Raw genomic sequence first — 15,684 nt, forward strand, 5'->3', positions numbered from 1 at the left:
GAGTGCTGGTCCCATTTCTGTTCAGCGAACATGCCCAGGCTGTGGATTTGATCCCCCGTTGGGATGCATGCAGGAGGCAACTGATTGATGTTTTTCTCTCCCTCTCCCTAAAAAAAACTTCTTTAAGTCAACAAAAGGAAGGTACCTGCAATTAAGGAAAATTCAAATATTAAGTTAAGAGAACATCCACCCTGTGATATAGGAATTTGACACAGAATGCTCCATAAACTCTCAGAGCAAATTACCTACACAGTTTTTATGGCAAGATATAGACCTGTCCTCCAGATTTCTCATAGCATGTTCAGGGCCTGAGACCAGTGAAACAGTGGCTATGCTGCACTCTGCAATACAGTAGCCGCTAGCTGATTTAAACTAAACAAAACTTAAATCAGTTCCTCAGTTACAGTAGCTCAGTAAACTCATGTTATATGGTAGCTACAGCTTCTAACTATCCTATGAGACAGTGCAGATGGAGAACATTTCCATTATCACAGAAAGTTCTCCTAGTGCTGGTCTACATAAATCTGACTTTGGGTGACCCAAACATATTATAGTCAAACAAGAAGTTAGTCAAATAAGTTGAAGAAACAAGTTGGCTCTCTGGCTGGTTTGACTCAGTGGTTAGAGCGCCAGCCAAGGGCACATACCTCGGTTGTGTGCTCAATCCCTGGCCCCAGTTGAGCATTTGCGGGAGGCAACCAGATGATGGGTCTCACATCAATGTCCCTACCCCACCCCTCTCTCATTCTCTCACCCTGTTCCCTCCTCTCCCTCCTCTTGCTCTCTCTTAAGAAATCAATGGAAAATATCCTCAAGTGAGGATTAAAAAAATAATAAATAAATAAATAAATAAATAAATAGGTTGGCATTGAAAAGACTGCTGGGATACTGTTCTTATGATTTTTTTTTTTTTAAAAAATATATATATATTTATTTATTTCAGAGAGGAAGGGAGAGGGAGAGCTAGAAACATCAATGATGAGAGAGAATCATTGATCAGCTGCCTCCTGCACCAGGGATCAAGCCTGCACCCAGGACATGTACCCTGACTGGGAATCAAACCGTGACCTGGTTCATAGCTCTATGCTCAACCACTAAGCAACACCAGCTGGGCATGATCTTTTGTAATTGTTGTTGTTAATCCTCACCTAAGTATAGATTTTTTTCATTGCTTTTTTAGAGAGAATAGGAGGGAGTGGGGAGAGAGAGAAACATCCATTCGAGGGAGACACATGGAATGGTTGCCTTCCGTACACGCCCCAACCAGGGCCAGAAGTCAAACCTACAACCCAGGTACCTTCCCTTGAAGGGGAATCGAACCTGTGACCCTTAGGTGTGCAGGCTAATGTTGCAATCTTTGAACCAAACCAGCAAGGGCTCATGATCCTTTCTTTAAAAAACTGTGTATGCTATTTGAAAAGATGGATAGTGAATATTAATTAATTTAAATAGAAAAAGATACACGAAGAGCATAAAATAAGCAACACCATTTTTAAAAAAACAATTCCAGCACATACTCTACTATGATTTGTCTCACAAATGTGGGACTAGGAGTGAAAGCTGACTTCTGCGCCTGGCTTTTTTCTAGCTGGCCATGTGGTCCTTGGTAAGTTAGCCATCTCCTGAAGCTGCTAAATCCTCTAGTCTAGGGGTGTCAAACTCAATCAGAGAAGGGACCAAAATCTAAAATCCAGCCTAAATCGCGGGCCGAATGGTTTACTGAACAGTCATAAACTGTCATTGTGATGGAAACGCAGCGGAGTGCAGTGATGACAGCGCGGTGCGGGCCACATTGCAAGGCCTGGCGGGACGGATTTGGCCCGCGGGCCTTGTGTTTGACACATGTGCTCTAGTCCATTAGTCAACAGAGCCAAATATCAACAGTACAGCAGTTGAAATTTGAGAGCCAAAGTTTTTAAACTATATAGATAGGTACATTGTTATTAACTTAATTAGGGTACGTGATATTTTGTGGAAGAGCCAAACTCAAGGGGCCGAAAAGCCGCATGTGGCTCACAAGCTGCGGTTTGTCGACCACTGCTCTAGTCTGTTTAAGCTTAGGTCAAACCATCTCTGAGGACAGTGCACAGATGAATCCAAAAAGAGGATTATTATTTATCAATCGAGAGAAAACCTTGCCAAGAGGAAAACAAGTGGTAATAAGTATCCACAGTATGGGAGCAGTAGGTCTCTAGACCGTAATAACCGTCAAGCTGGGAGAAGAGGATCTCGGGAAATAACAGCAATGGGTAGTGAAATAACAAAAAGAGGAAATGATGTTTATCTAGAAAGGCTTTTTGGAACTAATTCTTCAAAAGTTTTGGTATCCCAAGGCAGCACTCCCCAGAGGTCTTGTCAGGTCTTAACTCACCATAGCGGGACAGTGTTTATCATTAGTAAATGGGATATATCACCCCCTATCTTTTCTTCACCGGGGAAAAGTGAGGCAAAAGCTGCTTTACATGACACAAGAGCACGTATTTGGATTTTAACTTTGTGGTCTCAAAAACACAAACACGCATACAACAAAAAAACAAACAGTTCACCCTTTGATAGCTTAGCTGGTAGTGTTAAAAACAGCCAAGAGACAGAAATGGAGATGAGTCTTTCACTGAGATGATAACCCCTGTGACATGGAATATGAAGAAAATAAAATATGACATTTACACTATCCAGAAGATGAATCACGTTTTCTTTAGCTATATAGTTTTCTTGCTGTGAGCACTGTGTCAGTGAACAAGATGAAGCTTAATGAGTGGCTCTTTGATGGTTTCTTTTTTTTTAATCCTCACCTGAGGAAACTTTTTTACATTGATTTTTAGAGAGTGGAAGGGAGGGAGGGGGTAAGAGAGAGAGACACATCAATTGGTTGCCTCCTGTATGCACCTGGGCCGGGGGGCGGGCCTGGGCCCGGGGATTGAACTTGCAATGCAGGTATGTGTCTTTTTAAAAAAATATATTTTATTGATTTTTTTACAGAGAGGAAGGGAGAGGGATAGAGAGTTAGACACATCGATGAGAGAGAAACATTGACCAGCTGCCTCCTGCACCCCCCCACTGGGGATGTGCCAGCAACCAAGGTACATGCCCTTGACCGGAATCGAACCTGGGTCCCTTGGGTCCGCAGGCCGATGATCTATCCACTGAGCCAAACCAGTTAGGGCCAAGTATGAGTCTTGATTGGGAATTGAGCCCAAGTCCCTTCAGTCCACAGACTCTAACCACTAGGGGGAAAAATGGCCGGAGTTGATGCTTTCTTTTTAAAATCCTCTTTTAGTGATTTTTTTGTGACTAACCTTACACTTTTCCTGGAACTTAAAGTCATCTGCCTACTTTTTAGAATAATTTTGTGAAGAGACAAATGACAGGTTTTTAAACTGATGTCAAACATGAAGAGAGTTCTTTGGACTTCATAGTTGAACCTATGGGTTAGTCTCTTAATAAGAGGCAAAAATGTCTTGGTCTACACTTAATCCCTTGATCCAACCACCCATTAAATATATATTAGTTTTACCTCACTGCTTACTACTTGATTTGAAAAAGGGAATAAAAGTAGTGTTTTACTTGGAGTTTTGTTGGAATGGTATATTTTTCTTTTTAACGTATATAATACACAGTTCTTAGACTTGGATTCTTCAAAAATATTAACAATGTCATAAAAAAAGACAGAGGGACTATTATAGGTTAAAAGAGGCTAAAGATATAATAATCAAATGTAACTATGAACCTTGGTTCTATTCTGGACAGTAATAAACATTTGGGGAAATTTTAGGGAAATCTGAATAGGAACTACATGTTCAATGAATATACTATGGAATTAGTATTAATTTAGGTCTTATAATGGCATTTGGTTATGGAAGACATTTCCTCATCTTAGGAGATGCATACTGAAACATAGTAGTGAAATGTCTTATCTGCAATTTACATTCAAATGGTTCAGAAGATATACACAAATGGACAAAATGAAGACATGTGGCAAAATAGTAGTAACTGGTGAATATAATTGGAGGGCATATAGGTATTGTACTATTATTTTAGATCTTCTGAAAATTTGAAAACTGAAAAGACTAGAGAAAAAAATTTATAAGGTGTAAATAATATATAATATTAACTGTTTAAGTTACCTTATACAGTTATCAACTTTAAAGTATGTTAAACATCCAAAAATTTCTAAGCAAATTACCTGTTAGTAGAGAGTATTAAGAAACCAATGGCGTGTAAGATCTGCTCTCTTCCTGTGGCAAGACAGGCTAGGTTATCGCCAGCATTAAAAACACAGATAAAGAACAAATGAACAGGAATGGACTTCTAGGCATTCCTGTTACAATCTCTTTTCAAATGAGCTGACCAAATTTGTGTTTAAACAAACCTGGCCCCTGCCTCCTCTTCTCTCCACTCCACAATATTTTTTTAAGAACATACACTACTAAACCCCACTTCCCCCCCAAACAGTTGTTTAAAGCAACTTACCAACGTATTCATTTCAGTTTTGGTGCAGTATATCATGTAAAAACATGTTGCTTAGAGCTATCAAGAAAGCATTACACACTTTTTCTTCAGTCTTCTAGCTAGCTTGAGAAACCACCACATGTTTCAACTTTCTAAGTAGTAAGTGTTGGAGTATAGGAGATGTAGTTGAAGAGATCTCTGAATAAAATGTCCACTTTCTACTATGACCATTTTTGCACACTGCACAAATACATAGTCACTTCTCCCCCACCCCCCCAATTGACTATCGTATTTTTTGATTTTTTTTAAACAACTGTAACAGAACATGTGGCACATCCTGGGCTCATTCCATTTCTACCTCATCCTTTTTCTGATTACCGCTCTCAGGGTTGCAGGGGAAAAGCAGATGAGTGTATGTGCTAAAGTCATTGCCTCACAGGGGAGGTAGTGGAATACGGAACCACTACTCGAGTAAAATATTCCTCTTCACACGTTTATGTGTTATATTAAAGAACATTGCTTTTTTTTTTTTTATTCCCCCTGTTACATAATACAAAGTTTAAAGAATTGGGCTTCATATTTCCCTTATTTATTACCATAGCTCCTCATAGAAATTAGTCTTCTTAAATTTTTATAGAATCATTTTGCTGGTCTCCAAATATTTGGTTTCTCTTCATTCTTTAGAAATGTTATTTTTGTTTTCAATAAAAGGGGTCATATGTGTGGAATTTTCTCAGATCCTAACCATTTTATTTAGTTCCTCATCATATATTACTAGATTTTAAAATAATATTTCTGTTTGAGAGGTAGGTTAACCAAGAGAGGGATTTGAGTTCAAAATTGAACCAACCTCTGTAGACAGGGAACTGACCATCTGAAAGTAGCATAGATATAATGTGAAGTGAAACTGATAGCAGAATTGAAAAGAAATTAATTTAAGAACCCTTGACAGTTTTCCTCTATTTTTAAAAAAAAATATATTCTTTCTGGATATGTAGAGACTATTTGTAAATAAGGTATGAGTCTTGGTCATTTACCACATTTACCATTGTGGTGGTAGTTGAAAGAAATATTTCTCTTTTTTATATGTAAAGTTATACTAAGTAATTTTTATAATGAGTGTAAAGTCATAAATGTTTGAGATCCTTAGGAAATAAGATTAAAAGTAATTTATAATTGGCACATAAGTAGAATTTTTAGTGTGTGTTAAAAAACATAGTTGATAGTTAATTTTCAAATGTGCTTCAAACAAGGGCATTTCAAGTTTAGGTCTACACACTGGCTACATCATAATCACTATAGTGTGGCTTTCGAAGTGTACTGATTTCAAGCCCCAATCCCAGATATTTAGAATTCAGGTCAGAATGGGTTCTTTTAATCTGTACGTTTACAAGACTCCCCAAGTGATTTTTCTCCATAGTCAACCGTGGGAACTACTGCTTTAGGCATTTTAGATTATGTTACCTGTATTTTTGTATTCATTTACTTAGCCATATACCCTGTTTCCCCGAAAATAAGACAGTGTCTTATATTAATTTTTTCTCCCAAGTTGCGATAAGTCTTATTTTCAGGGGATGTATTATCTTTCCATACGCTAGGTCTTATTTTCGGAGGATGTCTTATTTTCGGGGAAACACGGTATTATTTTAAAATACTATCTTTTGCAGTTAGCAGAAAACCCAATTCTGAATTTATTGTGACTATTAATAATAAAAGGGATTTATTGGCTCATGTACCTGAAAAGTTCAAAAGTTGGATGTGCTTTAGGAAGTTTGATGTGGGCTCCAACTTGTTGCATTGAACCATGATACGCATGACTCTACCCTTATCATTTTACTCCTCAGGAGGTTTTTTCCCCTTATTGTGTTAAAATGGCTAACAAGTGAGCTTTATACCCACATATCATAATGTCCAGAATAAGAAACGTGTCCTATAGTTTCCAGCAAAAGATTTTGAAAACCAAACTATATTTGTGCAACCCATGAATCAATATTACCCTGCTTGGTTTAAACCCTACTAATGAGGGCTTACAAATGGGGTTAAGGCTGGGGATAATTCTAATCTTAATACCATTACATAATGAGGGAGAGAGAAGGGATCTTGAGGTAACAAACACAAAATCTACTACAAAATATTCTGGAGATGAAATTATAACTCAGCTCTCTCTAAAATTATGTTCTATTTTAATAAGATTCTAATTTATGTGATTTTATCATGTTGCTTTTTAGTTTCTTAAATTTCCAGTAAATGTGAAGAAAGTAGTATCTATTCCTAGAGCAAAAGGTAAATTTTAAATGAAGAGTCACTAACCTTTGGGAGATAACTATCTCTTTACATATATTAATGAGGTACAGTGTGGACCAAGGGCTCTCTTTAGCAGACAATTAATTATTTTTATTGATGGCTTCTTCCGCTATTTTACATGAAAATTTTTCAAATGTACAGAAGTTGAAAGAATTGTACTATGAACACCATAAACTTACCTGCCTTCATTATAAAATTAATATTTTGATATATGTTATTTATTCTTTATCAGAAACTCACCTATCCACCATTCTAGCTACCTTATTTTTGGATGCATTTCAGAGTAAACTTGTTATACTTTACCCCTAGTCACTTAAATATGCATATTATTAACTAGAGTTATGGATGACCTTCTGATTAATAAGAAGCATATGTGCAAAGTTCTATGGTTTAAGGACTCGATATGAATTAGATTGTCATAGATACTGGTAATTGCTAAAATATTCAAAGATAGATCCAAGAATGAAATGTACATTTAAACCTTTTTCAAATGTTACTTTATGCCCTCTTAATACAAAGTTTCTTTTATTGTGTGCCAAAAGGTTATATATTTAAAGTCTGTTTATTGAAATTACAGAATACCTAAAATTGTTGATGTGTTTAAGCTCTTTAATTACTTACTTAATTAGTTTTGCTTAGGAAACTGGTTAACTGGCAATCTGTGTTGTTACAAGCTAGAAAAAAAAAAAACCCTCAAGAAAATGTAGGTTCCTGGCAAATTTATTAGTGTAGTTGACATTTTCCCACCTGCTTATCAGAAAGAACCATGCGGACATTGCTTGAAAATAGAAAGCTTAAAAATACTTGCAAAAAAGCTTAAATATTAGGTTATTGAATGAACTGTCTCACAAGTGAAATTAAATTGATACCTACTTCTTAAAATATGATATTTACTTAGATTTTTGGGGGGTATTGTAAATGTATAGTTTTTCAGTTTTTACATTTAAAGAGGATTCTTAAATGACTTAGAATTAATATATTTAAATGAGAGCCCATTTGTAGAAGACAAAAACCCCAAGCTTTTAGATAAAAGGTTATTTATACATTTTAATTCATTGAATAGCATTTAGAATATCTCTCACTTTTACTTCTGTTTTTGAAGTAGCAGCTATATTCCCTTTAAGCAGACTGTTGAATCAGAATATACTAGGCAGAGCTTTCCAACTGGTGTGTCTGTCAAACTGATGTGTGACAAGTGTGCTTGTCCTCGGGTCACCCTCCCTCTTTCCTGTTTAGTCAGTGTGCCTTACAAATTTTTGTTTATGGGGGGTGTGTGTGTGTGTGTATCCAGAGAAACTGGTTTTAAGGGACGTCATAGTCTGACATGTTGTATGTAAAAGTTTTGCAGAAGAAACCCAACATTAAGTTTTATAAAGTTACATTTAAATCTAAAAAGAACAATTATATACAATATGAATTAATCAAACATATAGTTTTTCTCTTTGAAATTTTTCCTTTTTCCTACAATTAATGAAAATTCAAGGACCATCTGGGTTTTTTTAGTTATTAAATCTAAGAGAGCTTCATTTGATTTCCACAAGTACCTTTCAGGAGTCTTTTTTAAGTTAAAAACACTCCCATTTTTATTGTAAAATTTCTTAAATTGCCTCATTTTTTATTAAATACTACCTTTCCTCCAAAGAAATCAAGGTGCTATATTAAAAAAGTTTAGCTAAATCCTACTAAGACTACCTTTGGAGGAAATAGCTCTTTGGCATCACTTGATCACTTTCTGTAAAAACAAATTTAATGGTTTCTATCTTAACAAACTTTTTTTTATCCAGGAAAGAATTGATATTAATTATTGTTACTGGTCATTTTCCATTCTTTAAACTTGAGAAGTATTTCTGCATTCTTGAACTTCTTTCTTACAACATTAGAGCTTACCTTGGGCTTTGTCATTTTATTTGCTCTGAAATTTTTATTGTATCCCACATGATATTACTGCTAAGGGATGTCCAAAGTCCTCAAGAACTTTGCCTTCATTGAGGACCAAATTTAAAGGTATCTTTCTCAGCCGAAACTGGTTTGGCTCAGTGGATAGAGCGTCAGCCTGCGGACTGAAAGGTCCCTGGTTCAATTCTGATCAAGGGCATGTACCTTGGTTGTGGGCACATCTCCAGTGGGAGTTGTGCAAGAGGCAGCTGATTAATGATTCTCTCTCATGATGTTTCTAACTATCTATCCCTCTCTCTTCGTCTCTGTAAAAAAAAAAAAAAAAAAAAGGTACCTTTCTCCAAGTCTGACCTCAAATCACAAATATCTATCCTTTCCATTTCGAAGGATTTCTTTCTAGAAGTGGGTTACACTTTCTATTTAATCTAACATTTCAAGGGAATTAATATGTGATACTAAAGTTAAAAATCATCAAGAAGGATAGCTGAACACATATATCCAAGTGCATAATTCTCACCAACTTAGTCACTTTTGGAAGTGTATCTCCTTACTCAGTTGCTGCCACCATTTCTCATGCTACATATAATACTTGGAAAATACATTTTATAAAAATAATATGTTTTTATTTTTTATTTTACATCAATGAATAGTTTCCCTCCATATGTTATTTTTCTCTATTTTCTACATTCTTTCTTCTCACTTCACTCACTCACTATGTATTCCTTCTACTTGACATCATCCTTTCCCACTTTGGGGTTCACAGGACTAAGGTGGAGTAAGTCTATAGCCAAGGAAAATGTTAGGATAAGATAGTCATGAATCAGATTGGATTTGGGAGGGGAATTAAATCACTACATACAAGGATGCTTTTAGGAGTTAGGGCTAAATTCCTTTGGGGGACCTCCATGGAGAAGGCATGATAAATCCTCAAGATATTTTAGTTATAATGATTGCAAGTGGTAGAAACCCATACACATACTGGTTCAAATAATAAAGGGACTTTATTGGTTCATTAAATGAAAAAACAGGTTGCCCAAGCTATTGTGGCTCATTTGGATGGACATCCTCCCATGCACCGAAAGGTTGCCGGTTCAATTCCCGGACAGGGTATATGCCTGGGTAGCATGCTGAATCCCTGGTAGGAGTTGTGCTGCTCCATGTTTTCTCTCTTCCTCTCTCCCCTTCTCTTTCTGAAAATCAATAAAAATCTCTTAAAAAGAAAAGAAAAAACAGGTTGGAAAGGCTTTTGAGATAATTTAAATAGACTCTGCTTGGTTTCTTGGCTCTTTGGTTGTTTCTACCCTTCTCTGGCTGACAAACTAATACTTGAACTAAAGTTTCAAAATATGTGTGTTTTTTCCTTAAGGCTTATGGCTAAAATTCATAGGCATATTTAAGAAGCCTAGCATATGTATTTGGGATATAGTATTGTTAAATTAGATCTGTGCTTAGGTTATTTATATGTGATATTCATGTGTTTAAATATATAAGAAAAGTTTTAGAGCCTGTAGAAATCATAGTGTGTTTTACAGCTATACACGTATTAGTTAAATCAAACTGCTTCAGCAGGCCATCTATCTATATAATAGAGGAATATGCAAATTAGCCAGGATGCCGTAACATCATAACCAAAGAGCAGGGACCTGAGGCTGCCTGGTGCTGGCTGGGCGGGGGACCTCAGGCTGCACCCCCCACCTGGTGCCAGGCCCGGGGAACCTCAGGCCACAACACCCACCCAGCGGGGCTTGACAGAGGACCTCAGGCGCCCCCCCCACTGGCTGGGGGACTGAGGCTTTGCCCCCTGCCCAGAGGGGTTTGATGGGGGTGGGTCCTCGAAGCGTGTACAGGTGGTGGGCGGGGACTTGACTCTGGGTCCCACAGTGTGCCTCAGACTCTGGCGGGAGGGAGATTTTCATATACATTTTACTAATTTTCTTTGATCTCTGACACTTCTATTATAGAGAAAGGGCAACTCTGACACTTCTATTATAGAGAAAGGGCAAATAGCAATATTATTTCCTTTAATCAGTTCCCTTTTAATGTACACAAATTTTGTGCACCGAGCCACTAGTATCCAATAAAAGATTTTTAATGCGGATTGCCAAAGAGCAATAAGGGGATGGGCTATAGCAACAATTTCTAGGACTCCCAGCACACATTCCTGAGCTAACTGAACAGAAGAGAGAGCCGTCTTCCCTTTTAAGAGTGGCTTGAAGAACCTTTTTTCCTCCCCTTCTCTGTTGCCTCAGTAAAAGCAAATTCCCAGTGTAGCTGTAGGAGGCTTACTCCCTTCTCAGCTAAGCACTAAATCTCATGGAAGGAAAATCATTAGCACTCAAAATAACTAGATAAATGGCTTTGAAATTCTAGGATAATTTTTAATATTACTAGACCAAATTAACTATTGATTTGTAAGAGTCTCTCAAAGGTATATTTTGTAAATTGTATTTATTGTAAACAGTTCCATTAAGCATTATTTAGAAATACTTAGTATAGAATACTATGAGTTGTTTTTCATAGATAGTTTGAGAACAAATTTGTTCAGAATTTAGCCAATTAAAGAGTATGTTATTATGCTGTCCTATAATTTCAAGTATCTGAGTACATGCTGTGAAAATTACTTTGTTTTTCCTTTGATGTTTTCACAAAACAGAAAGAAGAAGGAAAGCTTCAAGGACAGCTTAACAAGTCTGATTCTAACCAGTATATTAGGGAACTCAAAGATCAGATAGCAGAGCTGAATCATGAGGTAAGTGACAAATTTTGGACTTCACATATTTCTTTCTTCCTCTGTATTGAAACAACACTTTATTACTGGTTATGTCGGACTCTTTCATTATAAGTGTTTTCTGTAAATTCTTGATTATAATTCTATTTTAGAAGATTGTCTTCTTATATAATAACAAGATTTTTTTTTCTGTTCAAATATTGAAGATTTATTTTTCTTAAGCCTGTTTAATCATGATCTAAAATAGTCAATATTTGCATAAAAATATTTTATTTTTTATTGTGACCCTTGGTAGTTTGTCTCAAGTGTCAAAGTGACTGCAATTAAACTAAAATTTTTTATATATACCAATAGATTTGTGATATTTACCGTTGTGGATAGAGGGAAGTCATTTTACTCTTCTCTTCTTTTTTCCCGCATGGTGGTATTACTGAGATTGCAAAAAAGGATACTTGCCTAATTTCAGTTAACAGATTTCTTAGTATCTGAATACTTTTAAACTGGCACTATCTTGAATCTGTGAGATTTAACTCATGAAATTCAGATAGTTTTGCCTAGTGTACTATATTAAGTAATTTAAATTACTTAAACAAATGTGTTTTGATAGAGAAATGCTTTTTGTTACTGTGGCTCTAGATCAATTTTGTTGTCCTCTTACTATTCTCTAATGATAAATATCTATCAGACATTAATGGAAAAGCATGTTTCTCATCCGATCTTGAATTATTTGTACAATAATGTTTATTCATAGTGATGAGAATTTAATGGGTAACATAAGCCTCTTTGTTACAGGGGGGGAAAACACTCAGTAAGTTCATTTAAACCTCAATAGAAAAAGTTTAGACATTACATACTCTTTCCTGGTGTTACACTCTTCAGTTAAAGTCTGAGTGTTTTGAGTAATAACTCCTGGAGGTAGACAATCTAAGTAAATTCTGAATGGAGAAACAAAACATTAACAAAAATTTTTAAAATTTGATATGATTTAATTTAATTTGTCCCAAAATTTTGGGCATCATTCCTGTGAATGTTGATTTTTAGCCATGATAACATATGAGGGATTTAGGATTCTGCATAGTTTTTATTTAATTTGTGTCCATTTTTTATTATCTCTTCTGATCCACTAGCCGAGAATTAAAAAACAAGTTACAAATAAGCATGGTCTAGAAATCCTTATTCTTTTGTAAATGGAAGCATTATTCCTTGTGTTCAAAGGTTTCCTTAAGGAAATTAATGACTAAAGTAGATCACTCTCCCATTTATAATTTTGATTTCTAGTGATAAGTTTTCATGTTTCTGAATTAAGAAAATTGTATGTGGATTGATTTTATTTTTAAGACTATCCTAAAAATCAGTCTGCAAATATTAAATTTTCCTGTCATGTATCTTGACTGAAAATAATGATACTCTCCTCACCAGGACTAATAGAAAATAGTTCAGAGGAGGCTTAGTTTTACCATCGGTTTTTCATGTGTGGCCTGTGAAAGCAGTCTTTTATATTATACATGCAAAGAAAATAATCCACAGTAGACTTTTCTACTGTTAATAGAAAGAGCTAGATTGTGCAAATAAAAGGTAGAACTGTTTATGATGAAATGTTAATTATGGGATTCAGAGTAGGCCAGGTCCCAGTCAGAAAGCATGGTAGAGAGGAGAATGAGTACAGTAGAGCTGGGGGCCACAGGAACTTGGGAGGAGGATGAGCTCAGAACACAGAGGTTGGGAGTTTAGAGAAGGCCAGATTCAATTAAGAATTAATGTCACTGCCCTAGCTGGCTGGATAGAACATGGGCTCTAGGACCAAAGGGCCCTGGGTTTGATGCCGGTCAAGGCCACATAAGTCAGTTGCAGGCTCAATCCCCGGCCCCCAGAGCCCAGTGCAAGAGGCAACCAATCGATTAGTCGATTAGTCTCTCTCACATTGATGCTTCTCTCTCTCTCTCTCTCTCTCTCTCTCTCTCTCTCTCTCTCTCTCTCTCTCTCTCTCTCTCTCTCTCTCTCTCCCCCTCTCCCTCTCCCTCTCCCTCTCCCTCTCCCTCTCCCTCTCCCTCTCCCTCTCTCTCTCTCTTCACTCTCCCCCCTCTCCCCCTTCTACTCTCTCTAAAACAATGGGAAAAAATATCCTCAGGTGAGGATTAACAACAACAAATAGAATTAATGTGACTACGTTGTGGGAAATAAGGGTAGATTGACTAGAAACCAGTTTATGGTGAATCTTCAAAGCTAGAAGAGGTTAAATTTACTAAATAATATGGAACCATTATAGGTCTTCAATTGGAGATTCCTTTTCATTATGTTTTTTGAGCAGAATTTAATACACTTTCCTGTTTTAAAGTTTTATAACTAAAGAAAAGATAAATGAAAAAAGGTACAGTTAAACCAAGATAATGGTTGTAGTAGACTTAATGAAAATTACTATTTTTAGACCAATTTCTTAAGTTATGTAACTTTTTTATTCTAGTGATTTTTCATTTTATTTATTTACTTTTCAATTGCAGTTGGCATATAGTATATTTGTTTCAGGTGTACAATATATAACTTACAAAGTTATCATCCCATTCTTGTAATACAGCACTTCACAGTGGGGAAAAAAGGTCACTAAAATTAGTCTAAAATTTCCAACTTAACTTTTGCCTATATGCTAGAATTTGCCAAAATCTTCGGCTTTCAACAACAAAAAATAATTAACCTTCAAATATTAATGGTATGAGCAGGTTGACTTTTAATAGTCACTTTGTTCACTGATTTTTGTACTTCTCTAAATTTTAAAGGAAATGTTGAGACAAAACTTGTAGGTACAGCATTGTTGTAATGTTATAACAACTGTGACCACCTAGAATGTAATCAGCTGTATGAAATAGTAAAGAGGATTAAGCAGGTTATTTTTTATGAATGGTTGATTTTATTGTTGATCTGTAAAATAACAATAATAGTTACTTATCTATTGAGTACCCTCTATGGGCCAAGCATTATTACTAACCCTCCTTCATAATACTCCCACATGTTGGTGGTATTCTCAGTTGAATGGATATAGAAACAAACTCACAATAATTAAGTAACTGGCCCAGGATTATACAAGTATTGAATGGTTGGGCCAGGATTGAATTCAGTTTGGCCTATTCTTTTCTGTGTTGATTATGGAGACATTAGATTAGAAAACATCATTAATATTTAAAAATTTAGGAACAGCAATTAATGACAATATTTTACTATGTTATTCACTCTCTTGACACATGAATTTGCATAAACCCAGTAAGTGAATTCTGCAGTTGTCCTAGCCAGTGAATGAGTTCCACGGTTGACTTAGCCTGAAAAATTTCTCTCTCTCTCTCTCTCTCTCTCTCTCTCTCTCTCTCTCTCTCTCTCTCTCTCTCTCTCTCTCTCTCTCTCTCTTTCTGTTTAGCACTTCAAATGGAGCTTTATCTTCACTTACTGCAGTTTCCTATGATTCATCCCATTGTTTTCTTTGACTCCCAACCCCTGCTATTCCTACTCTTACCACCTAACTAATTTTGTTCCTAATTTTACCTACTTTTCATAGAAATTTTTTAATTTGGAGCCTCTATTATCCTGCTAAGTTGTCCACAGAATTCACCATGGAAACTGTGCTACCCAAGACCTGGCAAGAGCTGTGGTTAAATCCTCCGCTCTCCCTATACCCTGCCTTCATGGCATACATAGAAAAGAAGCTGGATCCCAATTCAAGTGCTTTCCATATTATCCCATCTTCCGTGTCCTACCTTCCTACCCACCTGTCATCATAGCCTCCACTATATACTAGGCACTGGGTTTTGAACTGAAGATAAAGAAGATTGAAACACAATCTATAATATATATATATACACACACACACACACACACACACACACACACACACACACACACGATATATCACATTACTAGAGGTCCAGTTACTAGAGGTCCAGTGCATGGATTCATGCACAGGTGGGGTCCCTTGGCCTGGCCTACAGGGATCGGGTGAAACCGGCTTTCTGCCATTCCCCAAGGGGTCCCAGATTGCAAGAGGGCACAGGCCAGGCCGAGAGGCCTCTAGTATGCATATAAGATCTTTGGTTAATCTCTTCCCTCCCTCCCTCCCTCCTCCCTCCTCCCTCCCTCCCTCCCTCCCTCCCTCCCTCCTCCTCCCTCCCTCCCTTCTTTCTTTCTTTCTTTCTTCTTTCTTCTTCTTCTTTCTTTCTTTTCTTCCTTTCTTTTCTTTCTTCTTTCTTTCTTTCTTCTTTCTTCTTTCTTTCTTTCTTTTTTCTTCTTCTTTCTTTTTCTTTCTTCTTTCTTTCTTTCTTCTTTCT

At 36.4% G+C, this 15,684-nt stretch overlaps 1 protein-coding gene across 11 annotated transcripts in view; it reads left to right on the forward strand.

The window, feature by feature from the left end:
* EVI5 (ecotropic viral integration site 5) overlaps positions 1-15,684 on the forward strand; it is a 164,334-nt gene that overhangs the window by 121,284 nt on the left and 27,366 nt on the right. For 10 of the 11 annotated variants that reach the window (XM_036444102.2, XM_045584340.1, XM_045584339.1 and 7 more), the window contains one exon: positions 11,303-11,398. The exons of the other annotated variant lie outside the window; for it this stretch is intronic. In XM_036444102.2, coding sequence (XP_036299995.1) covers positions 11,303-11,398 — 96 coding nt within the window. The remainder of the gene's footprint in view (positions 1-11,302; positions 11,399-15,684) is intronic. 11 annotated transcript variants of the gene reach the window in all.

The sequence above is a fragment of the Pipistrellus kuhlii genome, unplaced genomic scaffold (assembly GCF_014108245.1).
Source record: "Pipistrellus kuhlii isolate mPipKuh1 unplaced genomic scaffold, mPipKuh1.p scaffold_m20_p_2, whole genome shotgun sequence".
In the NCBI taxonomy this organism is placed as follows: Eukaryota; Metazoa; Chordata; class Mammalia; order Chiroptera; family Vespertilionidae; genus Pipistrellus; species Pipistrellus kuhlii.